Consider the following 27,162-nt stretch of genomic DNA (forward strand, 5'->3'; position numbering starts at 1 on the left):
ACACCTAAACACACGCATGCGCGTCTGCAGGTGATCTCCACAGAAAAATCGGCGCATCAGAGATAAGACAACAGAGCAAACTAATTCCCTTTGATTTATTCATTTAGAATATGCTGTGACTTCTCTGGACAGTTGATAAAAAGACAAATTTCCCCTGGGGGGGGAAATATGCTCACACGGGCGGACAGGGCCTCCGAGCCGTGTGTTGGGCTCATCTTTCACATGAAACGCGCCCCTCTCTGATATCTTTAAAAGGTAATTCATCAGTGCGCCGCTCCCCTGACATTTAGAGCACCCTTGGCTTTGCCCCTTTATGGAGCAAGACTGCACACCAAGTAGGGAAACAATTATGAGAGGGATTTATGGAGCATCTCTGCGGGAGACCATTTCTCAACCCCCCTTCCTCCGCCCCCCACCCCTCGCCCACCCACCCAACACCACCCCTATCCTATGACCACCCCCCGACCCCTCACACACATTATTTACACTGATATACCCTGGATAAAGAGCTATCCAACATCCAAACCATTGTCGTCGTATGCCCTGTATTAATCCAACATTACAGAAATAGGTGCATGCATTTACTGTGCACACTAAGCCAGAAAAAGGCACAGTGGCTTGTCATATATCAGAGAGGAACACAAGTGGTTCAACATCCATAATGGTAATGGAGCAGAAGCTATTAGCTAAGTTTGTTGGAAGAGTCGTAACCATTATCCCTGTCAGCGCCAAGAAGGCTTACATAGTCTATTTTTTAAACCGAGTGATAGGCCCGTATAGATAGAACCATTTAATTCTACTCACTTCAACATACAGATGGCATTACTCAAACACACAGGGAGCGCAACAATGAGACGAATACAGCTTGCTTTGAATCCCAGTGAGTTAACACGCATTGCTGTCCCCAGTACACTGGATAAGTTAAAGAGATCCCTGTGATCTGTTCTCAAATGACATTAAAAGTAAGTGAGGAAATGTTTTGTTGTGATTTGGGTGAAAACCCCACATCTTTCTGTACATTTTCAAGTCTTCAGAGCCGCACATCTCTGCCTCTGCATGTACTACCTTCTGCTGTACCTCTCTGTATTGTCAACCCAATTCCTTCTCCATCTCCCCCCTCTCCTATTTCCTCCCTGTCTCTCCTTTTTTTCTTTCCTTTTAAGGCTATGTATTGTGTCCTGGCTGAGTGTTAAAGCCTGAACATTAAAACTTTCATCCTGCAGAAGAAACCGGAGCAACAGGAACTGGCAGCAGCTCACACATTCACAAAGACATGCTAAAACAAAATCTAAGCCTTCCCAAAGAAAAATGTGTCTTTTTGTAGTACAAAAAAAAAAAACACCCAAAAGATAACTGTATAACCTAATTTGTATTCTTTGCAGTGTGCTTTACAAAAGGGGTCTCTAAGAATTTCTTTGCAACTGCAACAGCAGTACTAACTAATTTTAATTAAAATGCATGTGAAGGATTGAAGCAGTTTCACTTAGGAATGGCGTTTAGTATGAGTGTACTTGTCGGAGGAGTTAGTTTTGCTAAATAGTAATCCAAAAATTATTTCTAATTAAAGAAGAGCAGTAAATAACAAACACATGAAATGTAATTTGTGAGCCTGGTGGTGAGTGAAGTGGAGTTGTGCTGTGCTGACTGTTCTCATTAGTGTGCTGGTAAATGATAGTGCCCCTTCACTGGGCACACACTATAGGGTGGATGGTGAGGGGCAGAGAGAGAGATGGAGTCTGTTAAGTCAAGAATGACAGAAATACAGCCCACAGTGTTTATACTCTCTTTCTTCTCTTTTGGTTTAACTTTAAATCCCATTTCCCTTATCCCCCTTTCTCTCTATTGCTTTCTTTTCCTTTTTCCTTTTGCACTTTCACTCATTTTTTCTTCTTTCACAAATCACTTTTGCTTTTTTTCCACACATTTAAATCTGGTTTGATGTTGAAACGGGCTGAGTTGATCTCCAGCATGGCGTGAGTTGGTTGACAGGGAAGCTTCCTCCACTGGAAGAAACCTGGGGCGTGTGAAACGAAAACAGGCAGCATGCACTGTGCGCGCATACACACACACACACACACACACACACACACACACACACACACACACACACACACAGACGCACACACACGCACATGCGGACAAAGATGACATTTTACATTTAGCTGAAGCAAATCTCAAGACTCCCAGCTTATGCATTTAAGATGACAAATGTAGCATGATATTATATAAATGTATGGCAATAGCACAACGTAAAGAGGGAACATTTACTAATTGGAGCCACAGTATATAATTTCGCACTGCGTAACAAAGAACTCTCACTCTCACTTTCCCTGCCTTTTGTGAAAAGACCTGAGTCTTCCATTCAAAAGTCACCTTTGTCCCTCCAGTACCATGTGAGCAGACTTCTCTTCAGATACATTTTATAGAAAATGAGAAATATCAGAGGGAGTTTCACTCATACAAATCCCTCCAGATGCAAATCTTTCTCTTCTTTTCAAATTGTGTACGACACCGGGCTGTCTATCTGCTGTATCTGTTGCACTCAATTTTCCACTGCACATTACATACAGCCCATGCAATTTGCTCTTTACAAAGGTGAATTGAATGATTTTTTGCTCAGAGCTTCCCAGAGGGGATCCAACCAAAGACCAGAGAGTGCAGCAGCAAAATGGAGGCTAACATTCAAAGGGCATGGAGTACAAGCTTGCTGCTGGCTTCTGGGGTTTTTTCTCTCGTTAATCAAAGTCTCATTAATAATTTAATAGTTTTAGCCAATTGCCTAGCCTAGCCTACATACAACTGCTGACCACTCTCCAAAACATTGTATTTTAGTCTGTTAATGGCTGCCAGACAAAGTTAGCCCTTAGAGTCCTAAGAAAGGAGCATCGGACAGTTAAGTCCAGGGAAGGGTGGTAATCATGGCTGTCATGTGTCGCGTGTGTGTGTGTGTGTGTGTGTGTGTGTGTGTGTGTGTGTGTGCGTGCGGAGTGGGGTGGGTGGGGTTGGGTTAATCACTCCATGCAAAACATTTAAGCTCTGCTCTTTCATCTGCACACACAGTTGGCCAGTCCTCGCCATTCATTTCTGATTACCAAGTTTCTCACTGTGCCTGACAACAATAGCAAACTGACAACATGACGTTAGGCTGCCAGAAAAGGCACTGCATGCAGCGGATTTAAACTTCAAATTCAATGAAAGGGCTTCCCACATTCACTGGTGGTTTGCTTTATTCCCTGCTGGGTACACTGTCTTCTTATTCTCACATAAACACTAATGTGGCCACACACCATGTGTACATTATACACACATAATTGCTACTTAAAAAAAAGAAGAAAATACAACCTTTGATATTTTCAACATGTTATAATGGACATGCAACTGTGGAATGACCCAATCTGGATTAGTATCCTCTACCCTGTATGAACTGGATCCAATTACTAGGGAAAATCCACTGAATCTACAAAATAGACGCTAAAGAATTATTTAGCATATTCCCTCGCTGTTTTCATCTTCATTTTTCAGTGATTATTTTTTACATATTGTATTCCTCCAGCCCTTCCTCTACAATTATTCAGCAAATCCCTGCATCTTCCTTCCCGTTTCTGTCACATTCCCTGGAGGAATATTTCTATTTCTCTAGAGACAACACCACCCATATCAACGTTTTCCTCTGTGACTGTGTTGCGATGTCCATTCCGTAATAAGCAACGATAATTAGAGGAAAACTGTATGAATGTTTGACCTAAGCTAATTAGAAAGTTTGCAGACTTGGCAGCAGGAATCAGCAGAGGGATAATGAATCATAAAATGGTTCATTACTGCGCTCAGGGAACACTCTCAATCTCAATAAACGGACATGGGGCCTAGCAGACAAATCAAACCAGGACGCATGCACCGCCTCATTTAGCCGCTGAAAGGATCACAATAAAAAAAATGAAAAAGATTTTTTTTTTTTTGCTCTAAATGGTTTCTATTATTAAAGTGCTTCTCCTCTCACCCCTGCTCTTTCTATCTTTCCTTCTATCTGTGCCTTTCTCTCAGTCCGTCCCCAAGGACACCCATTTTGCTCTGACTGTCAATTCATGCTGCCATTTTCCATTATTCACTGCATTAACAACATGCACACATAACAACAAGCTACTCCAACAACATAAACAAGCAAGTGCTAATAAACAACTCTTGAGAATATCACACCAACTGTTGAACATTATGCTGTACTTTGGACCGTGCTCCATTCTTCCTACACTTTTCTTTTCTCTGCCTTTCCTCTGGCCTCCCCCTGAGCAATGAACACTGAATCTTCCCACTCACACTGCTTCTCTTCTGCTAATCCTGAACCCACAGATATACTGTAGATCCAGACCTCTCCAGACCTAGAGGACAACAATCCGCCCACATTGGTTTCCTCAGACATCCTCTCCAAGGCACCCTTCAGGCTCCCACTGAGCCCAGAACAGAACATGACATTGGATAATAATCCACCTTTACCATCTCGCTAAAGTAAACACAATTCCCTATGACATGAACTTCATGTACATTTCTGTAAACTAAGTTAGAAAAAAGAGTACTCTATTTTAGCTTTGCACTGCAATAAGTGAAACAGAGTTAAATAGATGCAGCAGAACCAGACATCTTTTCTATACACACACACACATTCTTCTTCCTTGTCAAAACTGAAAGCGCACATTACCCATAATGCAATGTGATAGTTAGGTCAGAGATGCATGTGTGGTATGCTAGTAGCGGTTCATGTAGCCTCAAACCATTAGCTTCAAGCAAAGATGAGGAGCAGGCTGCAGAGGTCTGGTCAGCTAATTTCTTTCTAACTGCAACAAATTTTTAAAATGTTCAAACTTGTAGTTCTCAGTCCCTACCGATGAATTTAACAGACTTCCTGCAGCTCCCTCTGGATTAAAAAAAGCAGTACATGTGCTAGTTCCCCTCAAGACCTATAAACAGACTTTGATGTGTAACATCAGTTCCCCTTAACTTCGTCTGCACTGCATTTCACATCTGACGACTCAAAATATATCTCTAATATCTTCATTTGTGCTTGGAAGTTTGGTGGAAAAATGTCTTGGAAATTACTGTGCAACATGTTTTAAAAACTATTCATCAATAACGACTAAAACTCCACACACGTGCAAAATGGAGTTGGCACAAAATCTGTAGTTGGCAATCTCAGCGCAGCAGACCCCACAATGGGAGCTAACTAAACATCAATAGTAAACATTTTCCATAGAAGAGAAGTGAAAAAGCTAATTTCATGCACTGTACCGCTCTACTCTTCGAGTCTCCACCAGGCTCAATCAAGAGGCCTTTATTCTCTGACTCATAGCTTCAGACAGGGGAACCAGAGCTGGCACAAAATGGCAGTGGGAACAATGGGCAGGCCTGATTGCTCTATTGTGAGTTAGCTGCAGCCTTTGACGTCTCCTCCTGAACCACGAGTGTCTAATTCTGACAAGATTTGTCTGGAGACACAGCTGGAGGGGATTGTCACAGACAGGTGCCATACAGTGCCTGTTCAACAAAGAGGGCGAAGAGCTAGATAATAACAGAAAGAAAAAATTGCCACTGTGAAAATGTCGGTCTGTCAGCACATGCTCTGGTTTTTGAGTCTTCAAAGAGGCAGTCTGACAGCGTCCAAAAGGTTAGAGGTGGATAACAGAGGGAACATGCCAAGCCAAATCAGAATCCCGGAAGATACACGTGTTCCTCTTTGTCCATTTGGCAGCTACAGACTAAGGAGGGTGTGATGTCTGCAGGGCGGGGGCCACGAGGGGACATGCAGATATGTGTGAGAGACTGTCTGTCATCTAAAATCATGTTGGTGTGTTAAAGTGATGACTGATGAAAAAGAAGGGAAAGATCCAGCTAACATACTGGGAGAAAGGGGAAAGGTCAAGTCAAGTCCACAGCCCAGCGGTGAGTATTACAACCAGCAGGAGACTTCATGGAACATTTATGATACAGGTAAACCATATATGATGTTTTCATTATCTTATTACCATTTAAGCTCAATACATTATAAAGTAGATTATATATTGTGTCATCTCTTGATATATAACAAATATAAGTATTAGTATATTTAAGTATTTTTATGTATCTTCTTGTAAAACATGTCATGACTCACCTGGATTTGGAATGTACACATACATTTATTCATACAATTATACTTTGAGGATATTAGTACTACTAGTACCACTCATATCGTCATATAAAACCAGTTTGCTTGTGGTTTTTATTAACCAGTGAAATTTATGGGCAAATATGAGTTGGCAAAAACACTTGCAAAGTTTGAGGCTTCAGTATATTATAAATCTGTACTAATGTGATCATAGATTTATCTGTGTGTAATCCTTCATTTAATGTACACACATTTTTGTCCACATAAAGGTAATTAAGTGTGTGCTGTACAGCAGTCAGTATGGCAGAGGTCATTCTTAACGGTCGTGGCTAATTCAGTATATGTGTTCCCAGATACGTTTTATGAAGCGTGTACAGAGCCACTCATTCAATCCCCTCTCCACCAGATCACTCAGAGACAAAGTATTATTGTGTACTTACAGCCTTTGTATATGTCTGTAGGAATCTGGACCGCACTGGAAGAATAGTTGACCTTGTTTTTAAAATTGGGATCATCCACAAACTCCAGCTCCAAAGACGTGGCGCTCTCCAGCGGGTTCTCTTCTTCTCCATCCTCCGTCTGCAGAAACACACACACACATGTACACATGCACACACATACACACAAACACACAAACACGAGTGAGCATACAATTAAAGACATATGGATACAAGCAAATATAGGACATCATTCTGTCACCTCCCATCTTGGGTCTTTAAAGTGCCTATCTGTGGCATTGGTGCAGACAATAAAGCACAGTCTCTCTTTCTGACTCACACATAGAGTCGCATAGCATTTGAATAATGTTAAGCACAAAAATAGCAATTATTCCGCCTTCGGATTTAGGTGGTTCTATAGTTTCCCTCTCGTCAGAGAACAACAGCAGGTATCAGAGCAGACATCTAACAGAGAGACTCATTAGTAACCGAGATGACTATCACAGACACATGAGGTGCCATACAAATTAACCCTAACAATAACTAGCAACAAACACCACTTAATCACAGTTTAGTCCCCCACCCATTCAAATTATAGCATATTTCATGACAGACCGTCTCCTTTGTCTTGCCAGTATGAATGCTGCATATTTTTAATATGTTTTGGCACTCGTACAGCTGTTCAGTGTGACCATTGTACATTATGAGAAAGCCTGACACACATATTGCATTAGGAAAGTGTTAGATATCAAACAAAGCCAGAAGATAAAAGAGAACTGACATTTAAGCTTTTTATCTTGATAAGTTATCAATGGAGTCCAATCTGTGCCTGTTCCCACAGGGGGGAAGTGATTGTGGGATGTGGAGGAGAAAAAAAAGGCCAGCTAGAAATAACTCCAGTCTCCAGCAGGAAAATAAAACAAAACTCATATCTCTGATCATTCCTCATGTATTCTGATGGCTAAGGAGATGATTTTACTTCAATATAAATATGTGAGTGGAGCTAATGTGCGTCTGCAATCACTTTTCATTTTAATAAAGCAGCTTGGGTTAATTGGATCTGACATGATAAAAGCTGTTTGTTTTTTGGAGAAATTAAATCAAAACTCCATGTCCGCAGCAGAAATTGATTGATGGGCCAACTTTAATTGACTATTAAAATGTAATTACAAGCTGTTGTTGGGACAGGCACTGGGTTAGTTGTGCTGAAGTCCCATTGAAAGTCAACATAAGGAACAACATTGTTATGACAGAGACCCAGCCATGAGCGATATGACCACATAGAAAAATGTTAGGATTGATAAATGTGTGCTGAACAAATACACCCAGCATTTAACTGATAAATTATTACTTCAACACTCATCAAATTAAATAATTAGGAAAATCAGTTTAGATTTTTTACAACATGTAATCCGAGAGCATTTTACTCCACATTTCATGAATAACAATGTTGGAAATGTAAGAAAAGAGGGCAAATTAAAATAAAATTTGCAATTATTTTTCAAAAACCTAAAAGGCAAGAAGTGATACAGCTTCAGCACTTCTCACACAGTTCCTGTTAGTCACCAAACATCTCATCTAGTGAGCTTTAAGCTTTAAGTGAACGGTCGTGAGACAAGACCTTGCTGATATTTTAGTTTTAGTGGAAAGGGTCCTGACAGGCTACATAAAATATGATGCAAGTTGGACATGATTTTTGTTGTATTCATTTTAGTGTAGCATCCTATCCTATCCTGTTTTTAGTCTACACATTTTGGGACCTGACCTGATGCTGCTATACAGTGATATTTTAAACAAGTTAGATAGTTAAACAAAAGATTGAAGGACTGAGGCAGAACTCAACCGAGATGCAGCTCAATATGAAATAAATGGTGACTGAGTTTCCAGGTCAGATTTGCCTTTTTGCTTCACAGTATAATCATACAACTCTGAGAGTAATTGTAACGATATGAAAGAATGCTGTCTTTTCAACAGCACTAACTCAGAGGTTGAGGTGTTTGTTTATCACTCAGTCTGACACTAATTCTGTCGATGTCGGGCAGGGAGTTATTTTTTTTTTCTTTTTCTTCAGAAGAGCCCAATCATAATTAACCAAGGCAGTGTCTAATTAGGAGCTGAATAAATCCACGCAGCAAAGACTGATTGGTTCATTTTCCTCAACTATCCACCACCTGTTTTGTTCGATTCATTACCCAATTTGTTAATTTTATCTCCCCGTTCTCAAGGTTTAATTAAAGGATGAAGAGGCCAGCAATGACAGTTTGAAGATTCTTTCATTCCCGCCTCCAGCCAAACAGAGGTAACCTCAAACATGTCACTTAAGACCCTGTATGTGTGTGTGAGTGGGTGTTTATTTGAAAGACTGCAGGCACGAGTGAGATAGAGCAAAAACACAAACAAGGAATCCTTACCAAAAAAAATAACATTACGATTAGTAAATAGCTGCCGTAACACATTAAACATTTGCCAGAACATAAAAACAGCAAAAATACACATTTTCAATGTAAAGTTACCATTAAAATACTTTGACCTGTAATAATTTATATTTTTGTTGGTTGTCTTCAAAGTAAATTACTACCAAGGAAGATGATTCACAATATTTTTCCACCGGACGGATAAAAGTATTGCAGTGAAAGTGGGGTAATGTGGTCCAAAGAATATTCCCATTATTACTCTACATGTGGGCGCTGATCTTGTCTAGCGATGGCTAATAAGACTGGAAAGTTCTAAAACTGTAAAACTTACGGACGACAGACGACAGTGCAGAAATTAAGCCATTAAAGGGCAAAACAATCTGAATGTGGAATTAACACAAAGAGCCCAAATGTGGCTGGTAGATAGCTGAAAAAAATAATTAAATGCATTTCAAACATGCATTGACACACATTTTAAAAATCACATTGCACTTTTATATCAAGGGTATAATGACAAGAGGAGAAAGTAACAGGGTATAGAGCACAGGACAGGGAACAGAGGAGACAAGCCTTGAATAAGAGAGCCCACGAATCACTTACCTTTTTTTGGGGTTCTTATCATACCGTGGATAGTGCAGTGCACTATTACATATATGGTGCATTTTTTCTCTCCAGTGGTAAGGCCTTAATTGAAAGGGGTCATAGTGGGTGGAGTCACGATTCAGATATGAGAGTACTGTTGGGCTTGCAGGGATGAGGAACGACCTCTGACTGACCTCTGCCACTGTCGTTGGGCGGGTGCGGGGTTGGTGAAGTGGGGGTCAGGGGTGTGTCAGTGGCTCGACCTCAGTGCGCCATGTTAATGATGACTGATGTTCTCCAATTAGATGTGCTGACAGGCCCTAAAGCGCTGTGTCATTAATCACAGGAGTGGCATGCACAAAGAGAAAATCACACCATGATTTATTGCTCCTCCGCCTCACTCTCTTCCTCTCTCTATCTCACTGTCTTCCCATCTTTTGTGCTTTGGTGATCTAGCGGGGATTCTTGCACTCCTCCTCACAACTTAATCAATCAGCGGGCACGGGCTCCGAGTGTGACCTATCCAAAGAAGGCACTGCAGCCGGCGTGGTGGCATGGCGAGACCAAATGACAGGGACTTGCAGGGCCCTTTCTGGAGGAAACAGCGTTACCCAGCCTGCAGGTTGATTCATATTCTTTAGCATGAATGACACACATGATTGAAATGGCGTCCTTGTATAGGAAAGTGCGATAAGACCTGTCTTTGGGAGCGGAGGTCTAACAAACCCAGCTCCGTAGTTGACACAGTTGCAATCCGTGAGGAAGGAGAAAACTCTGGTTAATAGACCGGGGGAGGACAGCTGAAGCCACTGTCACATGCACGTCGGCCAGCCTGCCCCTGCTCTGTCACACCAACTCACCATAAAGCAGTGCTCCCTTACTAACAGACACAGACATCCCAGGGGTCTGTGACCGGGGGGGGGGGGGGGGGGGGGGTTGGGGGCATCAACACCGAGGAGGCCAGGGTAGAGACAGGGTGGGGTTGCAGGAAAGGGCGGCAGGGGTGGGAAGTGGAGTGGGGAGGATTTGGGGTTCGAGGCAGGCAGACGGGGGATGTGGGAAGCAGTCCGTACTGTACTCACATAGTCTGAATCCGCTTTGGAATCGTAGTATGAAATGGCATTCTCCTGTGCAGAAAAGGAAAGTGAAAAGACAGGTGATGAGAGAAGATATAGCAGCGCCTATATCAGACCCGACCCTTCGCGGTGGTAAGCTAGAGAGAGTCAAGGTTATATTCAATCACACTGTTCAGCATGAGAATATAATCAGCATCACAGAACACAGGAGAAGTAGTGTGATGTGGAATGACAGTCATGGGAAGGTGGGCAGATAACTGAATGGATCTGAGCAATGCGTTGCTTAATAAGATGCAATGTTTGTGGCACATGTTCGAACTTGTGTTAAAAACACTGTCGGAACATTTTCATGTGTGGTGGAAAACTTAAAAAGAAATATGCTGTGTGTGAGCTGAGAGAAGAATAAACTCAAATATGACTCTCACTGGGAGTCTTATCGACCTCAACTGGCTGTGTTTTCTGTCGAGGAAAGCAGCTTTCACAAAAGGAGAGAAACACAATAAGGAATAAGAAGACGAACGTAAATGTGTGCAATTTTGATGCACTTTTTCCCTCTAATTACAGACTGAAATTATCAGTCACAAGACGAAGCCCCGGATTCAAGCTCTTAGCATTTACCCCGAGCAAGGAACCCAAACCCAGGCTGTTAGCCTCCTCTCTTCTGGCGTCCTTATCTCCCGTAGAGGCAGCCGTAATGGGCGAGCAGGGGTTGCATGCAGCGAGTAGCGTCTGTGGGGCCTGCCTCATTATCATGAGGAGGCTGGCTGAGGGCGCGCTCTCAAGGGCACCACAGTGACTGACTCGCCCTCACTGGAGGAGCTCTGGTCATGGTCTGATGGGGGAGGATGCCTGGCAGAGGGAGAAAGACTCTACTGTACAGGTAAGGTGACACTTACACACGACATACTCAGTCCTCTCTCAATTAATGTTTGTCTGTTTGCTGGCTTTCACCGTTTTGCTCTTCCCTGTTTGTATCTCCCTCCCGCTGCCTCACACACAAGCTGCGCCCTGTGTTTGTTTAACTCGTACAGCATCTGTATGCACAAGTATTCTCTTTCTCTGCCAGCCCCCACCTTTCTCTCAGCACCCTTTGGCATTAGAGCCTCTGTACACACCACGACCGGGGTCTTGGCCGGCTTCCAGTGCTAATCAGAGAGTCAGTCATCAGCTCGACTCAGTCCCTAACAACTCACCAAAGAAACACAGTATGATCAAAACTCACACTGACACCGAACACGGGGCGGACCAGTCTGGACACAGCTTGTGTCTTTGGGTAATGAGCATGGACAAGATGGAGTAGGAGCAGAATATGCCCCCCCCCTGACAAATCTCCTCAACTTACCAGCACTCACTTTGCCTCCACAGCTCTGTCAAAAAGATCAGGAATAAGAAGGGAAGGAGAGGAGCTGAGTAGAGGGATCAGAGGGGATTGTTCAGGGAGTACATTGGGTTAAGGTAGAAGGTTAGCATGGAGGCTGAGGTCAGGGTGATATGAAGGGATGAATTGGGAGGAGAAAGATGGGTGGTGGTGGTGGTGGTGGTGGTGGTGGGTGCAGTGGAGAAAGAGCTGCCAGGGCTAAAAATAGCCTGTGCTTCTGCAGAGAGAGAAGCAAAAGAGAGCGAGACTGTGGCAGAGCAACGGTGTTGTTGTGTCTGCCAGCAGGATTGATCTGGAGCCCAGTCCTGCTTAAACTGGTCTCTGGCTTCTAAAGAGTTTACTCTCACTACTGCAGCATTACAACTCATTATTCAGGACTGCTTCCTGTAAATAAACGCTGAGTTCCTTGAACCCGAGAGACACCATCCAGCAGCTTTACTAAAACAAATAATACACACAAAAAAAGCATACCACACAGTACTGAAGAGAGTTCGGAGAGAGGTCCAACACTGAAGCTCCCTTGCTCACACTTCATTGTTGCACGTTGTTATTTTGGACCTTGTTACTTATTTTTATTGTAAATGATACAAAATGCAGTGGTAGATAATACATCAAACGAAAAACCATTGAATAAATGAGCAGGGAAACATCCATAACGAAGGCAGATGCTTTCATACAGGGCACATGGGGCGGTTTTAGGAGGATAGCAATTGTGTGAATCGTGTTTGCTATGTTATCCCTCCAGTAGAGTTCCACAAAGTAGATATTTTACAAGGAAGCATTGAAGCTATTCTGATGGCACCAAACACCTTTCTCAGACATGTTATGTTAATATATTTATATCCGTCACCCATCCGTCATTGGTATAATGTCTGTTTACACAGCTGGACAGCTGTGTTTACAATACTGCACCCTTACCCTTTACAAATCAGGTAATGAAAGGAATCAGGATTGAAAAGAGTATTCATGACAATGCCTACCAATACCTTTTTAAGCACTACATAAAAATAAAAATATTTTTCAAACCAATACATTCATATACCAAAATTATACTTTTTTTTACATTAAAACACATTGCAAGTCACAGTATGATGAAAATAAGATCTCTAAATACAACATACATAATGAACGCAACAACCTCTGTCTCCAGCCACACACTGACACACACAGGCATGCACAGAAAAGGTGGCTCCATGTGGACGAGTCCTAGGCCACCATGACTCTATGAGCAGCCCCCTGGGGTGGCATGGCCATCTGCTGCGGCTGGTCACAGGTCTCTGTGGGCTCAGGGTCTGGGTTAAACACACATCTGATACGACACCAAGCTAGCAATTATCCTCCATACAACTCTCTCCGAGCTCCGCCCGCCTATTGCACACATACACATGTATAGAGCGTATTCACCCACGTGACCACAACAAGCTTTGGCGGCCATGTTGGGGTCCATGCACGGCATTGTTTTGCTGTGTTTTATGCCGCTTTTCTTAAGAAATGACTATTATATCCTGAAGGAGACACAATTTCAGTTCAAAACGGTGTGTCTCGTGATTATTGCACTGTGCCTTATTGTTGGATGTGGGACGAATATTTCAGAATATGGGTTTATCAGCTTAACAAGACAGACTTGTACTTCAACTTGTCCAGCTTCTCAAATATGCATCTAACTTACTTCGGTTTCACTTGCGTATGAGCGTTAGGACTGTTCTCATGTGTTTCTGTTGATACATCGGTTTGTGGGCACGTTTCCATTGACACACTCTCATCAGTACCCGCCTTTAGCTTTTTCGCCGAGCGAAAATCAATGTCTTTCACTTGCGCAAAGGAAACTGTGGATGGAAACTTGGGAGAAAGCCATGAACATGACAACTCCGTCGGGCGATGTCTGCCTTTACTCTGTGATTCATTTCAAGGTAAAATAAAACACTGGCTACATGGGAACAGCGCTCAGCACGGCAGCCAAACAGTCACTGCTGGTCCCCCTGAATGAGCGCTGGAAGTGGCGTCATCCACTCGTCCTGGAGCCGGAGACAGATGTGTGCGACTACGGATATGAACCCAGACACAGGGCGCTTAATGTTCCGACATTTGTTTTATTGGTGGTATTTACACAACAAGCATAACGCAGACATAGTTGGTAATGTCCCATGGTCGATAGCGGAAATGGAAACTGTTTCACAGGAACGTGACCGGGATATGTGACGATGGTCCCTAGGGGTAACGGGACTCAAGCCGTGCCGGCTTTCCGCCGCAACTTGTTGCGAAAAAGCGAAAAGCGAGTTAACCACATAACGTGTCGAGCGAGTAAAATCAGGTGTGAATTCGGCATAAGCCTGCAGACTTTTGTACGCCTTGAAACTTTCCTGTGTAAAAACTTGTCTTCAGTACGCAAAATCAATAGCAAAACCCATTGACTCCCACTAGCAGCAGGCTAACGAGGTGGACCCCAAGATGGCGCGGATGAGATGATGACGTCACGTGAATACGCTCTATAATGCATAAATGCATGCCTCCAGAGACTCATATACAGCATGTACACACTTGTGATTGTACGTAGAGCGAGTGCACGAACAAAGTCATGTGTATGCGCTCACACCTCACACACACGCAAAGACACATACAAAGTTGAAGAATTCACACTGACTCAAAGTGCTATCAGTAAATTAAATCTATCATGCTGAGTGGACCAACAAATTCCAAACAGGAGACAAACACTGAGGTCAGGTGATGATCTCCAGCCCCTCCCTTACACCAATCTTCCTCCGCTCATCTCCTTCGCTCTTCTCACCCTTATCTCAATCTGCTTCCTCTCTCCTTCCTTAGCCACATCTCTCCTCCTCCTGCTCCTCCCTGCCTTGTCTTATCTTCATCTTTCCCAATCTCTCTATCCTCAATACCAGTCTCCTTTCACCAATTTCAGATTTCAGCAAAAGCAGCGGCGCGGAGGTTAGATGCCGACTGTTGCTATAGAAACCCCCTTTCTGCTCTAGATTACAATGTGACTTTGTCTCCTCGCCGGGGCGACAATGTCTGCTCGGTTTTATGTCTGACCAGATACATGCCTGCCTATCTTTTGTTTGTCTGTACGCCTGTTAGACTATGAGGCCATGTTCTTCTACCAGAGTCTTTGCTTGTCATCGCTACATGCTGTTCGTTTAATGTCATCCATCCATTGCTTGTAGTTACACATTTAAACTTTTAAATAGCCGCTGAAGTGAAAGCCAGAGCCTTTACAGCCCAGAAATGACATCATATGTGCAGAGGACCTTGGGAGATGATTTATCCCGTAACGCAAAGGGTAACAATATGCTATTGAAAGATGGTTAGTACATACAGGCTGTCATATGTCGAGGTACATGTAAATGACGGAGTGTGGTTGCTGGGACTAAATCTTTTGAATGTGAAGGTGTGAGATCTCTCGATGGACTGGCTGAGGCAGGTTGACATTTGAGTGTGAGACAAGCGCTTCATCATGGGTGGGGACAGATTACAGTCATATTCATATCTCCTCTGGACACCTGCTAATGATTTTATAATTACAGAACACACTCAATGCCTCCGCCGTGCCCTGGGGTGTGCACACAAGCAGGCAGAACCACACGTGTACACACACACACACACACAGACACACACACACACACACACACACACACACACACACACACACACACACACAGACACACACACACACTGCACCCCTCTCCTGGCCTCGGTAGTCTAGCAATCATTCGTAGCCCCAGTTTCCCTAATGGAAGCTGACATTATATCAAACACAATAAAGGATATCATTTACTGCTCTTCATTAACCCACACACACACATCAGCTCATAAGATACACACCGACACCGACACACACACAGCTCACTTAATGTGAAAATGCACCCAGAATAAAGGACTAAAAACTAAACAATGTCATTTTGCTATAGAGAAGAAATGCTTCGGTAAAGTTGGGAGCTAACCTGTTATGGAGCTGTATGTTGTCACTTCTTTTCCTATCTCCCACACTCAAGTCTCTTCTCGTGTCTCTACCTATCTCTCGCTCTGTCTTTCTATTTCCACAGCATCCTTATATCCAATCTCTACTTGTCAAATGGTATGAAACTCAAGGCATTCGAACGAGATAAACACTTGACCATATTGGCTAGTGTGACCTCTCCAGTAAGAGGAGGGAATGAAATCCTTCAGGCTAAGTACATACTTGTACACTATCACTCCGGTGAACACACAGCACACAGGACACATTACAATCTACGCATGTTTAAATGACTGACATTCGATTTCATCAGGAGAAATAAATGTAAAGGAAATATATGCACAAGGGCATTCATGCTGAAAGGAGAAACATGAAATTTAAATCAAAATACGCCATCAGAAACAAATTCTTTTAACTCACTTTAGAAGGTCTACAAGTTTGCCCAAGTGTTGAAACGTGAACTTGTGAATAATGATTTTCAAACAGAGGTAAATTAATCATAGACATGTTGGAATTTGTCAGGGATCTGAAAATCCTTTAACCACTTTGATCTTGAATTGTCGGGGTATCCTGTGAATAAAATATTAATTCTTGTTCTTCAATGAAGCTTTTTTGATTCACAGGATATAAAAAAATATCCTTTACTGGATTCACAGAAAGGTTCAAAAAAATATTTGGAAAAAAAGTATTTATAATTAATTACCTCATTTTACCTGGAATTAAATGTGGGATTTAGCAGCTAGAAGGTCCGAATGGAGTAGTTAGTAATCTTTTACTTTGTTGCTCACAGCCGTCTGTGCACAGGTATCACATCCATGCCTTTTTATGTTAGATTAATTGAGCAGGCATGTTAAAGTAACATAAATCATTATGTTAATGATTATTATGTTAATGATATGTGAATGATATGTTATTATGTATAAGAATCAACCAGTACATTATCACTGTAAAGGTTCTCATTTGTCTAGGTCACTGACTCATGTCACACATTCAAGAGGCTTCATCAATCTATAACTTATTAATGAAACTAATTGCTGAAAATATCCAATTGCTTTACATTGGAGATTTTCATGAAACACAAAAAGTATTTCAAAGTGTTAAGAAGACAAGAAGAGTATTACAGTATGCACAGTATTACATTATATGTATTACATTATTCAACTTTTATGTAAAATATTTACATCCAACTTTTAAATAAACTGTTTGAGCGTATGGTTATAGTACGCTTTGAACACAACTTGTTGCAGTTGATTCTTGGGAGTCACTGCTTTACCTTTTACGCTTTTTTTTCTGATTTGAAAAGTTAACCACTGGAGGTTCCAGTATGCCTCTTTATAATGTCAAGTCAATAAAGAGACAACCAGCACACTGGAAACTGAAACTGTTGTCCTGAAAGGGAGCGGGAGAGAGCTATTGAACGAGAGCGAAACTCAGATAAAGGAGTGCATGACGGAGGCCTTGGGCGCGGCTGCCTCCCTCTCTCTCGCTCTGTCATTGGCATGCTCTGCATCTCCAGGCTGTCGAGCGATTAGGGAGCTGCTGAGACCATGGCGTCCAAGCATAGCTCCATGCAGATGTTCATTTGTATGCCAATAAACAAATGTGCCCCCAGATTAAAGCTCCAATACACAGGGCAAATTCAGCAAAGTAAATTAATTTCTCCATGCACATCTCATCAATGTCTTGCTCCTCTTCAGACAGAGCGTTGTGCCTCCTACTAACTGCACACTCACTTCAAAGACTCACAAAGATGGGCAGCGACCCAAGAGATAGAAGAGGGAGTAAAGGAGCAGAGAAAGAGGGAGGACCATTAAGAAAGAAGAAATTAGGAAAACATTATTTAAAGAAATAATAAGGTTACAAATGCCATGGTTACATTTCATGCCCCCAATTTCACCCATAAATCTGCAATTTATGCTCTATAAATGTCTCAGTAAACATCCTGCAGGTCAAATAATCCTGTATTTCTATATTTTTCCCATTCCTCCATCTCTTTTTTTCTCCCTCTCTCTTTCAGAGTCTGACACTTCCCCTTGGTAAAAGCAGTTAAATCAGACTGTGAATATTCCAATACTCCGATAACGAAAGAAGGCTTTGTCCTGCTGCACTCTGGGTAATGCTGCTCTCCATTGTTGGCTGACAGGGCTCCATTGAGGAGCAGGTTTAAACGCTGATAGCATCACCACACTGCATGGACACAGTGCCAGATAAAAAGCCTATCCAACACAACACACGCATGCCAACACCTCCCAAACAAGCCCCCAATCTGATCAACAGAGGGAAAGCAGGAAAGAGGTGCTGTAACACCAAATAAAGACAAATAAGATAAACAGGCCATGGCAATATTAACACTATCATTGGATTCCAGAGGGATTTGATAAAGCAAATGCAATTATCCACGTCTAACATTTTTACAGCATCTGTAGCCGGGGTGACCAATCCCAAACAAACGGTCCAATCACACTGCAGCATGGTTTGACACTGCAGCTCCACATGCGTGTGTGAAAGGTTTCCAGGTTCCATTTTTCCTCAAGGGTTGAATACAGCTTTTCATTTCACTGATGTTTTTCAACAATTCTCCCAGTGCGAGTCGGTAGAGTCCGGAGAAGTCCCCACTCCCTCTATTCAGGCTGGCTGAGAGTGGCCAATCAACAATCAACGCCGACCAAAGGTAACGTGTTATTTTCGACCCCGTAATCATTTCCATCAGATGGCTTGCTGTCCCTCACAGTGATTTGAACATTCAAATGACAAAGGGAAGCCTGCTTTAAGAAATCCGCGGACAAGCTCCAAGGACAACAGGTACAGAATAAAGGAAGTAAACACTATAACCAAAGCAGACATCTCCTCTCTGCTAAAGCAAAACCAGCCTGTCACCCCTCAGAAAATGACGACCTGCCTGCATCTTTTTCATGGACCACCTTTGTAGGCTGGAACACAAGGAAGCCTCAGACAAGAATATAAAGGTGTTTTTTTTCCTGTGAACATCCCTTTTAATTGGGCCTAGATGAATGAATAATTGTGACATTAGATATCAGATGATAGTGAAAAGCATGTTTAAGGCACAGGCCATGAAGCACATTATCCGCCCTCAAGCTACAAACCACTGCTATTGTTTTCCTGTCATTTCCCATCTCTTTCTCCCCTCATTTCCTGTCATACCCACTGTGAACTCAACAAAAGGCACAAAATGGCCAAAAGTAATGATTAATGATACATTTTCTGTCAATAAATCAATCAATGTATCGCTCAATGATTTAAACGATTTAAATTGAACAGTGCTAAGACAATATGTGTCAATATATTGTCATGTCACAATATGTGACATGACAATTTATTCAAATAGATACAAAGATATAAATACAAAGAACAAATCAGTCGGTTTTGCTCTCTGCTTTGGCCAGAAGGGCCTTAAAAATAACATTTCATGGGTGTTGGCCATGTGTTGAAAGCCCGCTGGATTTCTCTCACTATTGATTCACATCTCCTGTGAGGCAGGGGGATCGATCAGTAGGATTTAGACATGGAGGCCACTCTCTCAACCCTCCCGGCTAACATGCCACATCACAGTTGGCCAATCTGCTGCTGATTGAAGGCTTACTGACACACCTGAACTTTTCTTCTTCTCTGTGCTCTTTTTATCTTCGCGTTTCTCATTACCTGCTCCCGTACTTCAGTGATTCTTCCATTCTGAGTCATTTCAGACTTTGCCAATGTCCCTCGACTCGAAAGAAGTAGAGCAGCGAGACTTTTCAAGAGGTCTCTCTTGAAGCAGCCGAGGAACATTAGAGATGTGGAGAAACAGAAGGAGCGCGAGAGAAAAGAGTTGGAGAAGGTAAGAAAAAAGAATAAAACAGAGAATAAGACATTTTTACCTTGGAGAGCACCACTGAAGCAAATTACAATGGTCTGCAATCAAGAAGCTGAAATTACCAAACGACTGGGTCACCACAGCAACCAAAAGCCTCTTCAAAGCTGTGAGCAGAGCAGCAGTTGATAGAAAGTGAAGGAAAAGAGCTGCAGTCCAGTTTAAGGTAAAGTCTGTATTAACATAATACTAATTAATCAATGAATCCAATCATGTTTGATCCACACAGACGTGTTTTAGTATTGAGTACAGGAAACTCAATCTAGTTTCCACACCATCAGATACATTTGATAGGGAGGAAACTCTGCTAAATGTAAACTCTAGGAATTTGTCTTCACGTAGCCCCTCCTCATTTCTTTCCCTTCCAGTGGCGAGCAGATGGAAGTCCGCTCCATGGCTCAGGATTCAGTGATAACACTGTTTATGACTTCCATTACGTGCTCAGCAGGCTGTAAGCAGTCTGTTTAAGCGCAGCCATAAGGAATAGAAAAAAACTGCTCACAATGAAAATAGATGCAGTTTATTTGTGATTATACCGCATGGCTCTGCTCTCTGTTTGAAATGGTCTCTGTGTATATTTTTAAAAAACGGCTCACATAATGCTATATTTCCAACCTCTTCCTCTCGGTCTATGCACTGTCGATTATTTTCAGTTTTGGTAGCTGTGGCGCTGACACATGATGGTTGTGGTTCTGCTTTAGAAGGTATGCATATGGCATTAGAAATCAGGGACAGATATTAAATATAGGTCACACAGAACAGATCAAATTAGGTCAGTGATTAACATGATGGTCAGTACCAAAATAAAATAAAAGAGGGAAGAAAAAAATCTTACAATTCAGCAGGAAAAAATTTGATAACAAATACTAAAAATGCATGTGCTTGGATAAATGGTCTGATTTCGTGAACCCAGTGAGAAATGAAAACCGGGGTTGAGCAACTTTTCAAATTGACAAAAAAAGAGGAGGACTTACGTAAAAAAAAAAAAAAAGACATGTTGAGAGTAGAGCCAGATGAAACAAAACCCCTTTATGTCATGTCTACTTTACCAGAATCAGAATTTAGATCTGTCAAAGGCAGCCTTCATAAGACTAATGTATTCTGTGGCTAATGGAGCTGGTAGCTTCAAGGGCTGGGCTGAGAGTCGACACAATGATTCTCACTCATTTCCTCTGAAGGGCCAATTATCTCAAATAGAGGCATTATGAAAGGAGCCAAACTTGGTCAAGTGAACAAACCCTTGCAACTCTAGCTAGTACCCCTAGCATTTAAGGTCATGTTACACCTCCTGGGGACCTAATGGGACTTTAGGACAGCAAATGTGGCTGAAATACTAAATACTAAAAAAACTAAATACTAGCAGTAATTAATGCCCACTAAAGAATTCCCAGTATATAATCAAAGAAATTGGCAGAATATGAATGATAAAAGCAAAAGCTGTTAGCAGTGGGGAGGCGAACACTGTGGGCTGTGTGAATACTATTTTTAGGTATTACAAAAGGTACCAAATGAACATACATGTGTGAGGAGCAGGAAAGAGGTCACATGAATAATACTGTGTTATGCATGAGAGTGGGTGGCTGAGTGGAGATGAAGAGAAAAAGAGGCAGATGGAGAAAAAGAGAAAGAAAAGGAGAGATTGTGTTGTCCTATGATGAAAGGCTTGATTGATTAGAGAGTGATGATTGCAGTAAATGGCCTGGAAGATGGCTCCATCTCTGTTTCCCGTTTTCTCTGTCTCTTGTGCCTTCTTCCCTCAGTCACTTGCTTTCTCACTTACACCTCTCTCTCCCACCGTGCCTCTCTTTGTCACCCCCTCTCCCTGGTTTCATCATGGCAACCCATCAACAGAGTGCCTCTCTCTCCCATAATGGCACCGCTATTAGCACTAATGCATTTCAAACGTACAGCAGCTGCCACATCACAATCTGATGGAAAGTACAGGTCTTCCTCCGATCTCCACAATCTTGGTTCTTTCTTTCATCCAATCTCGAGTCTCTGGTCCAACGTGTTGCACTTCATGTCGACCCTCTTTTAGCTAAGTGACAGTGGTGATCATCTGGAGCCATTATATCATGGGACAACTGAAGGACGATTATGCAGCTGATAGTACATTGTTGATTGTATAATTAGTTTTAAAATAATGCAGACCATTATCAGTTTTCCATTTAGTAAAATTAGCAGAACTGTCTTGGTGACATCTTGCTGAGACTAAAACATGCAAGCTGATGACATTCCTATATCTCTTTGTGTAGTTTGGACGAATAGTACGTTAAAGGGTGGGCTTATCCAATTTAGGGTAATGACTAAATGTTAATGGCTCAAAAGGCAACTCTTGAACTGTAAAGATAGGAAAATGCGTCATAACCTGTAATAACTGATTTATTTGCCACTTGACAGCTGAAAAAGGTTGTGAAAACAACACTGACACATTAGTACATGTATCTGGTTAACATAAGCAAACACAGAGCAACATTGTCATTGATTAGGAGTTGTGTTTCTGGCCACCTGATGAATTAATGTCCAAAATTCACCATCCACTGTTTTTGGTCTCCACCAACCCTGAGAGAAATATATGTCTCTAAAGCTACTAAATGCTCTACTGTGTTCACCAGCTGGTCACTTTGTCTGTCAGTGCATCATTTGGTGTTGAGCAGGAGTCATGAGAATGAACAAAACAGAAAAGTTGAAGGTTGAAAAATCTAAACCATCACTAGCAACCCTTTTCACATGCAAGTTCTCATGGGAACCATTGTTTTTATATTCAATATTGATTTTTAAAGTTTTCCAAAAATGGAGTCATATTCCAAATTAAACTTGACTTTGTACAACAAAGTTACCTTAAACCTAACCCTTTTTGATAGTTAATGGTGTAATATAATTGCTGAATACAGTAGAGTATTTCTGATGATGATGTAATCGTGGGGATATTGTTTTTTCTGTCCTTGTCAAAAGATTTGTCAACCAGAGGCTAACGTTACGAAGTATTAAACCTTCAGCATTAGTCATTGTCTCTGAGCCCACTCACATGCGTGAGTTGAGCTAAACTAGGCCAAGCTTACCATTTATCATACATTCAAACTGCATGCAGACCCATTAAAGAGGCATCTGTTAAACTCCTCAGCTGTCACTTTACACAATGCACTGCAACACATTTAACAGAAAATCCATAAGATTCTGTAAATGCATTTGTGAGTCATAATCACATTGTGATCAGTGAGAAACAGTATATTCGCCTGTATATTTACTGCTGTCAACTGTATCTATAATGACAAGTTGTTTTATCATAAAAAACAGCTGAATGTTTTCTAGGGATGCACTGACTGTGAAGTCCGGAGCCAATACAGATGTTTAAAATAATAATTTGGCAGACAGACAATGTTTTTGTTGTTGTTTATTTCCCTTTTCCCAAGGAAAACAAACCAAAAAAACTGAACTGTTAAACTGAACTGTGTATTTTGTGGAGCTTGTAGTCCCATGGGAGGATGCTGTGCAGAAAGCCTTTTAAAGAAAGAAACGGATGCAGAGCTTGCAGGGGAAGCAGAACAGCGGGGTTGGAGAGCAAAGACCTGCCTGAAGAAGTTGGATGTGGGTGATACATGGCAACATTAACTGATGATACTGTTGAGGGACGTAGGGATGAGTGGACAAGCCCGTCACTATGTGCTCAAGGAAATCAGGGGGGTGCTGAGCGGAGTAGCCATTGACTCTAGCTGAGGATGAAAACCCCATTTGGTCTATTAATTAAGCTGACTGGGCAAATGCAGGAGGGGGAGGGGGGGGGGGGGGGTTCTGGAACACCAGAACACGTCGCTGTGACTACTGGAGACAGTTGGGCCCATTCAGGGAAGCCTTGATGAAAGTAGGAGCTCAGTTGAAAACCTCAATGAAAAATCTGCCATGTCTTTCCCAAAACTGGAGTAGCGCAAGTGACTGAGCCGACCATCACCACCAGGAGCATGAGAACTTAAGAGGTGGCACTTCGGATTTTAACATCCCATATATTTGAAAACATTTACCCTGGGATCCTTGCGTGACTGCTTTAAATAGTTAGTCAAGTCAGTCGTGCGGAAATCACGAAAAAAAGAAAGAAAATGAGCAGGATCGTGTTTCTTCCAGGACCATTACAAGATAGTGAAATCAATTTTCACCAAAGGAAAGAAAGGAAACCTGAAGACATCAAGGGCAAAGCTGGACGAGTATCTGGAAAAACTTTGGGTTCTGGGTCAAAGCCATTGGACCTATGAACCATAGGATCAAGTTGATTCATAACCGCTTATCAAAAAGAAAAAAAATAGAAATATGCTGATAATATCCTGAAATATTTTACAGAGCTCTGCTTTTTAGCTCCCAATGTTCAGTTTGATATTTGGCTCTGAAGTTGTTCTCCCTCCTACCTATGAGAATTGCAAAGCAGCACTGAAATGAGTGTGTCGCCTTGGGATAACTCTGCTGCCAACACAATAGTCGAGTGTCACAGAGGGATGGGCACCTGACCTTGAGAAATCAGCAGCAATTCAACACTTTAATGTCCATTTCACACACCATTTCATGCCAATGGACTTAAAACCCTGAACGACCATCACAACAGTTGTTATGATCAACATTTTGACATCCATAATGTCCACCAGTTGGGATGGTCAGAAAACTGGCTCTGCAGTTTAGGCAAGAAAAAGCTTGAATGTGTGTGTGTGAGGGAGAGCGAGGGGAAGAGTGAGGTCTTTCCATTGCTACGGTAACAGCTGTGATGGCAGCCGCTATGAGGAACAGGCGTATCATTGACTTTCTATGATGTCACCAGTTTGGCGAGGCGGGCAGATGGGCTGGGCCAGGTACTGAACATGCCGTTAATAAACACATGCAAATAAATACCCGCTCGCCGATAAACAAAAACGACCCCCTCTTCCCTCTCCACACACACACACACACACACACACACACACGCACACACACACACACACACACACACACACACTCAGAAATTCTATCAAAATGCACCGTCACTTATGCATAAACACCTATTCTCTTCATTTGACAGCCTGCTCCACCCGCTAGTTTAAGATGCGGCACATTTCTCCTAATATACCCAAAGAGCATGCTAATCTAATTAGAGTGTCAGTCAGCAGAGTGCTCACCTAAAGATAATTTAGGAAAGCACAAAATCTACGAACAGGAAAAAACCTTTTTGCAAGGATGTGGCATATCTACCTCTACTACTCGCCCCAACCCCCACCTATTTGTGAGATATTTTAATGGTTTCACAGTCGCCCCTGCTGAGATTCATTACCTGGCCTAATTATAAAGGCAAATGAAATCAGCTCCAATACATTATTAATAGAGGAGAACCATAAGGATTATTTTTGCAGTATTTGCAAAAATATGATATATTCCAACTATTTTCATGGCTGATTAGAGACATACAAATAACAAAAGAGGTATATGAATGTGATGGAGGTGCAGAGGGTAAGGGAGGGTGTGATCCTGGTGAACGGGCAGAAAGAGAGATGGAAACAAGAAAAGAAAAACAGAGAAAGTGGTTTTGGCGGGGGTGATTGGATTAAAGAGAATGCTGGCTTTTCCACTTGGGGTGGTATTGATGCCATATTGGATGCAGCTACTTATGAACAGGTGTGCTGTGTGTTGTCAGTGTGACCCCGGCTTCACTTCCTGCATGGCTCGCTACACATCTGATCGAGGTGCATCAGAGCCGGTCAGTGAGAGGCAGGCATCAACTTCCCTCCGGCCTAAGATGAAGGGACAGCCGCACTGCAGCTCCCTCCCTCGGACCAGCGGGGAGGGAAGGGTGCAGCCCAGCCACCCGAAGACTACAGCTCCAGAGAGTAAGCAACCATGAATAAAAATGGACTTTGCAGGGAAGTAGGCCTCATAATTATTCGTTTTGAATCAGTTAAAGCCTTTTCTCAAATATCCCCCAGGAGGCGCTGGGTTAAAAATCCATTTGTGGGAAGTGTACCATGACAGCGAGCTTGTCTCCCTGGAGACAGAGGATATGACAGTAGGGATTGTGCATGTGTAACTGTCGGGTGAGGATATATATATATATATATATATATATATATATATATATATATATATATATATATATATATATATATATATATACTGTATATGTGTGTGCATGTGCGTCAGTATGCATGCATGTTCATGGGGCATTTGAGTGTTTGCAAATTTGAGTCAGTGGAGCACGCAAGCTCCCAAACACACAGTCAAACCCACAGACCAGAGCAATACCATTTCTCCTTTTTTTAATTTCAAGAGCGGATCTCTTGTGTTTTAAAGGTCAGCTGCACGAGAATACAGTGTTCAACTTGCTGTATCCTGTGAAATAAAACAGACAGAAGGCTCTTAGATAACACTGGAGACTATTAAAATAACAACTGCAAGAGTAAGCAATTTTTGTATGTGCGCGTACGTGTAGGACTGTGTTTGTGTGTCTTATAGTTTTTTCCACTTGTATGACATTAGGCTTTATTACCACATTGTCTCTGTGATGCTGATCACATTGTCATCAAAGAGTAACAAATAAAATAGCCTGGAAAGGAAAAGGGAAAAAGAAGGAAAAGATCTCGGAGGAGGGAGAGGAGTGGGTGTCCTACTTTACCGTCACACCGTCTTGCCATACATGCTCCTTCTGAAGCTGCTCCGCCTCCCTGGCCAGTTTCTACAAGGAAACACAAAAACACAGCAGTGTGTATGTCAGAAGTCAATGGGACATTGATGTGTGTGTGTGTGTGTGTATGTCTGTGCATATGTGAGAGAGAGACAGACAAGCAGATGGGAATATGGCGGTGACCTTGTTCCAGATAAAAACTGGTACAGCTGTAAATTAGCTGGATAATTCAAAGGATTAGGGAGTGCCAAAACCGAAAAACACTGTCCTCCTTAATCAGTCCAAATTACAGTATTGCACAACACGCCAAAGGCTGCTTGTACACTGCCACTAGGTAAAATCAGTTTCACGCAACTGTTAAATGTTTTGAGAAGCTGCAAATTGTTTCTCAAAATTTGCTTTGGTTAGAAATTTATTATGGGATGGATCTACATTATTTTACAAAACAACTTAACATTCAAGACACTTGATAATTTGATCAATATAAATATGTAATTATTAAGGGAATTTGATGACCGTTGGCCGAGGATGTTGTTACATAGTGCTGATGTGATAATATATACATCAACGTAGTTGTTTGACTGACAGCTGAGCTGAAAGGGGTATGAGATACTATGCAAACCAACGCCACGGCACAGTCCATTATCATCAGTGGCACTGAAGTATACACCCCAGT

At 42.1% G+C, this 27,162-nt stretch overlaps 1 protein-coding gene across 3 annotated transcripts in view; it reads right to left on the reverse strand.

The window, feature by feature from the left end:
• The window catches only part of cacna2d2a (calcium channel, voltage-dependent, alpha 2/delta subunit 2a), a 136,963-nt gene that overhangs the window by 40,901 nt on the left and 68,900 nt on the right, over positions 1-27,162 (reverse strand). For 2 of the 3 annotated variants that reach the window (XM_068594216.1, XM_068594215.1), the window contains exons 4-6: positions 26,478-26,537; positions 10,646-10,690; positions 6,571-6,709 (exon numbers count right to left, since the gene is read on the reverse strand). In XM_068594216.1, the coding sequence (XP_068450317.1) occupies positions 6,571-6,709; positions 10,646-10,690; positions 26,478-26,537 (244 nt within the window). The remainder of the gene's footprint in view (positions 1-6,570; positions 6,710-10,645; positions 10,691-26,477; positions 26,538-27,162) is intronic. The other variant, XM_068594217.1, reaches the window with a different exon arrangement.

This window comes from Clinocottus analis, unplaced genomic scaffold (genome assembly GCF_023055335.1).
Source record: "Clinocottus analis isolate CAN_PGR_092001 unplaced genomic scaffold, fCliAna1.0.p SCAF_3, whole genome shotgun sequence".
Lineage (NCBI taxonomy): Eukaryota > Metazoa > Chordata > Actinopteri > Perciformes > Cottidae > Clinocottus > Clinocottus analis.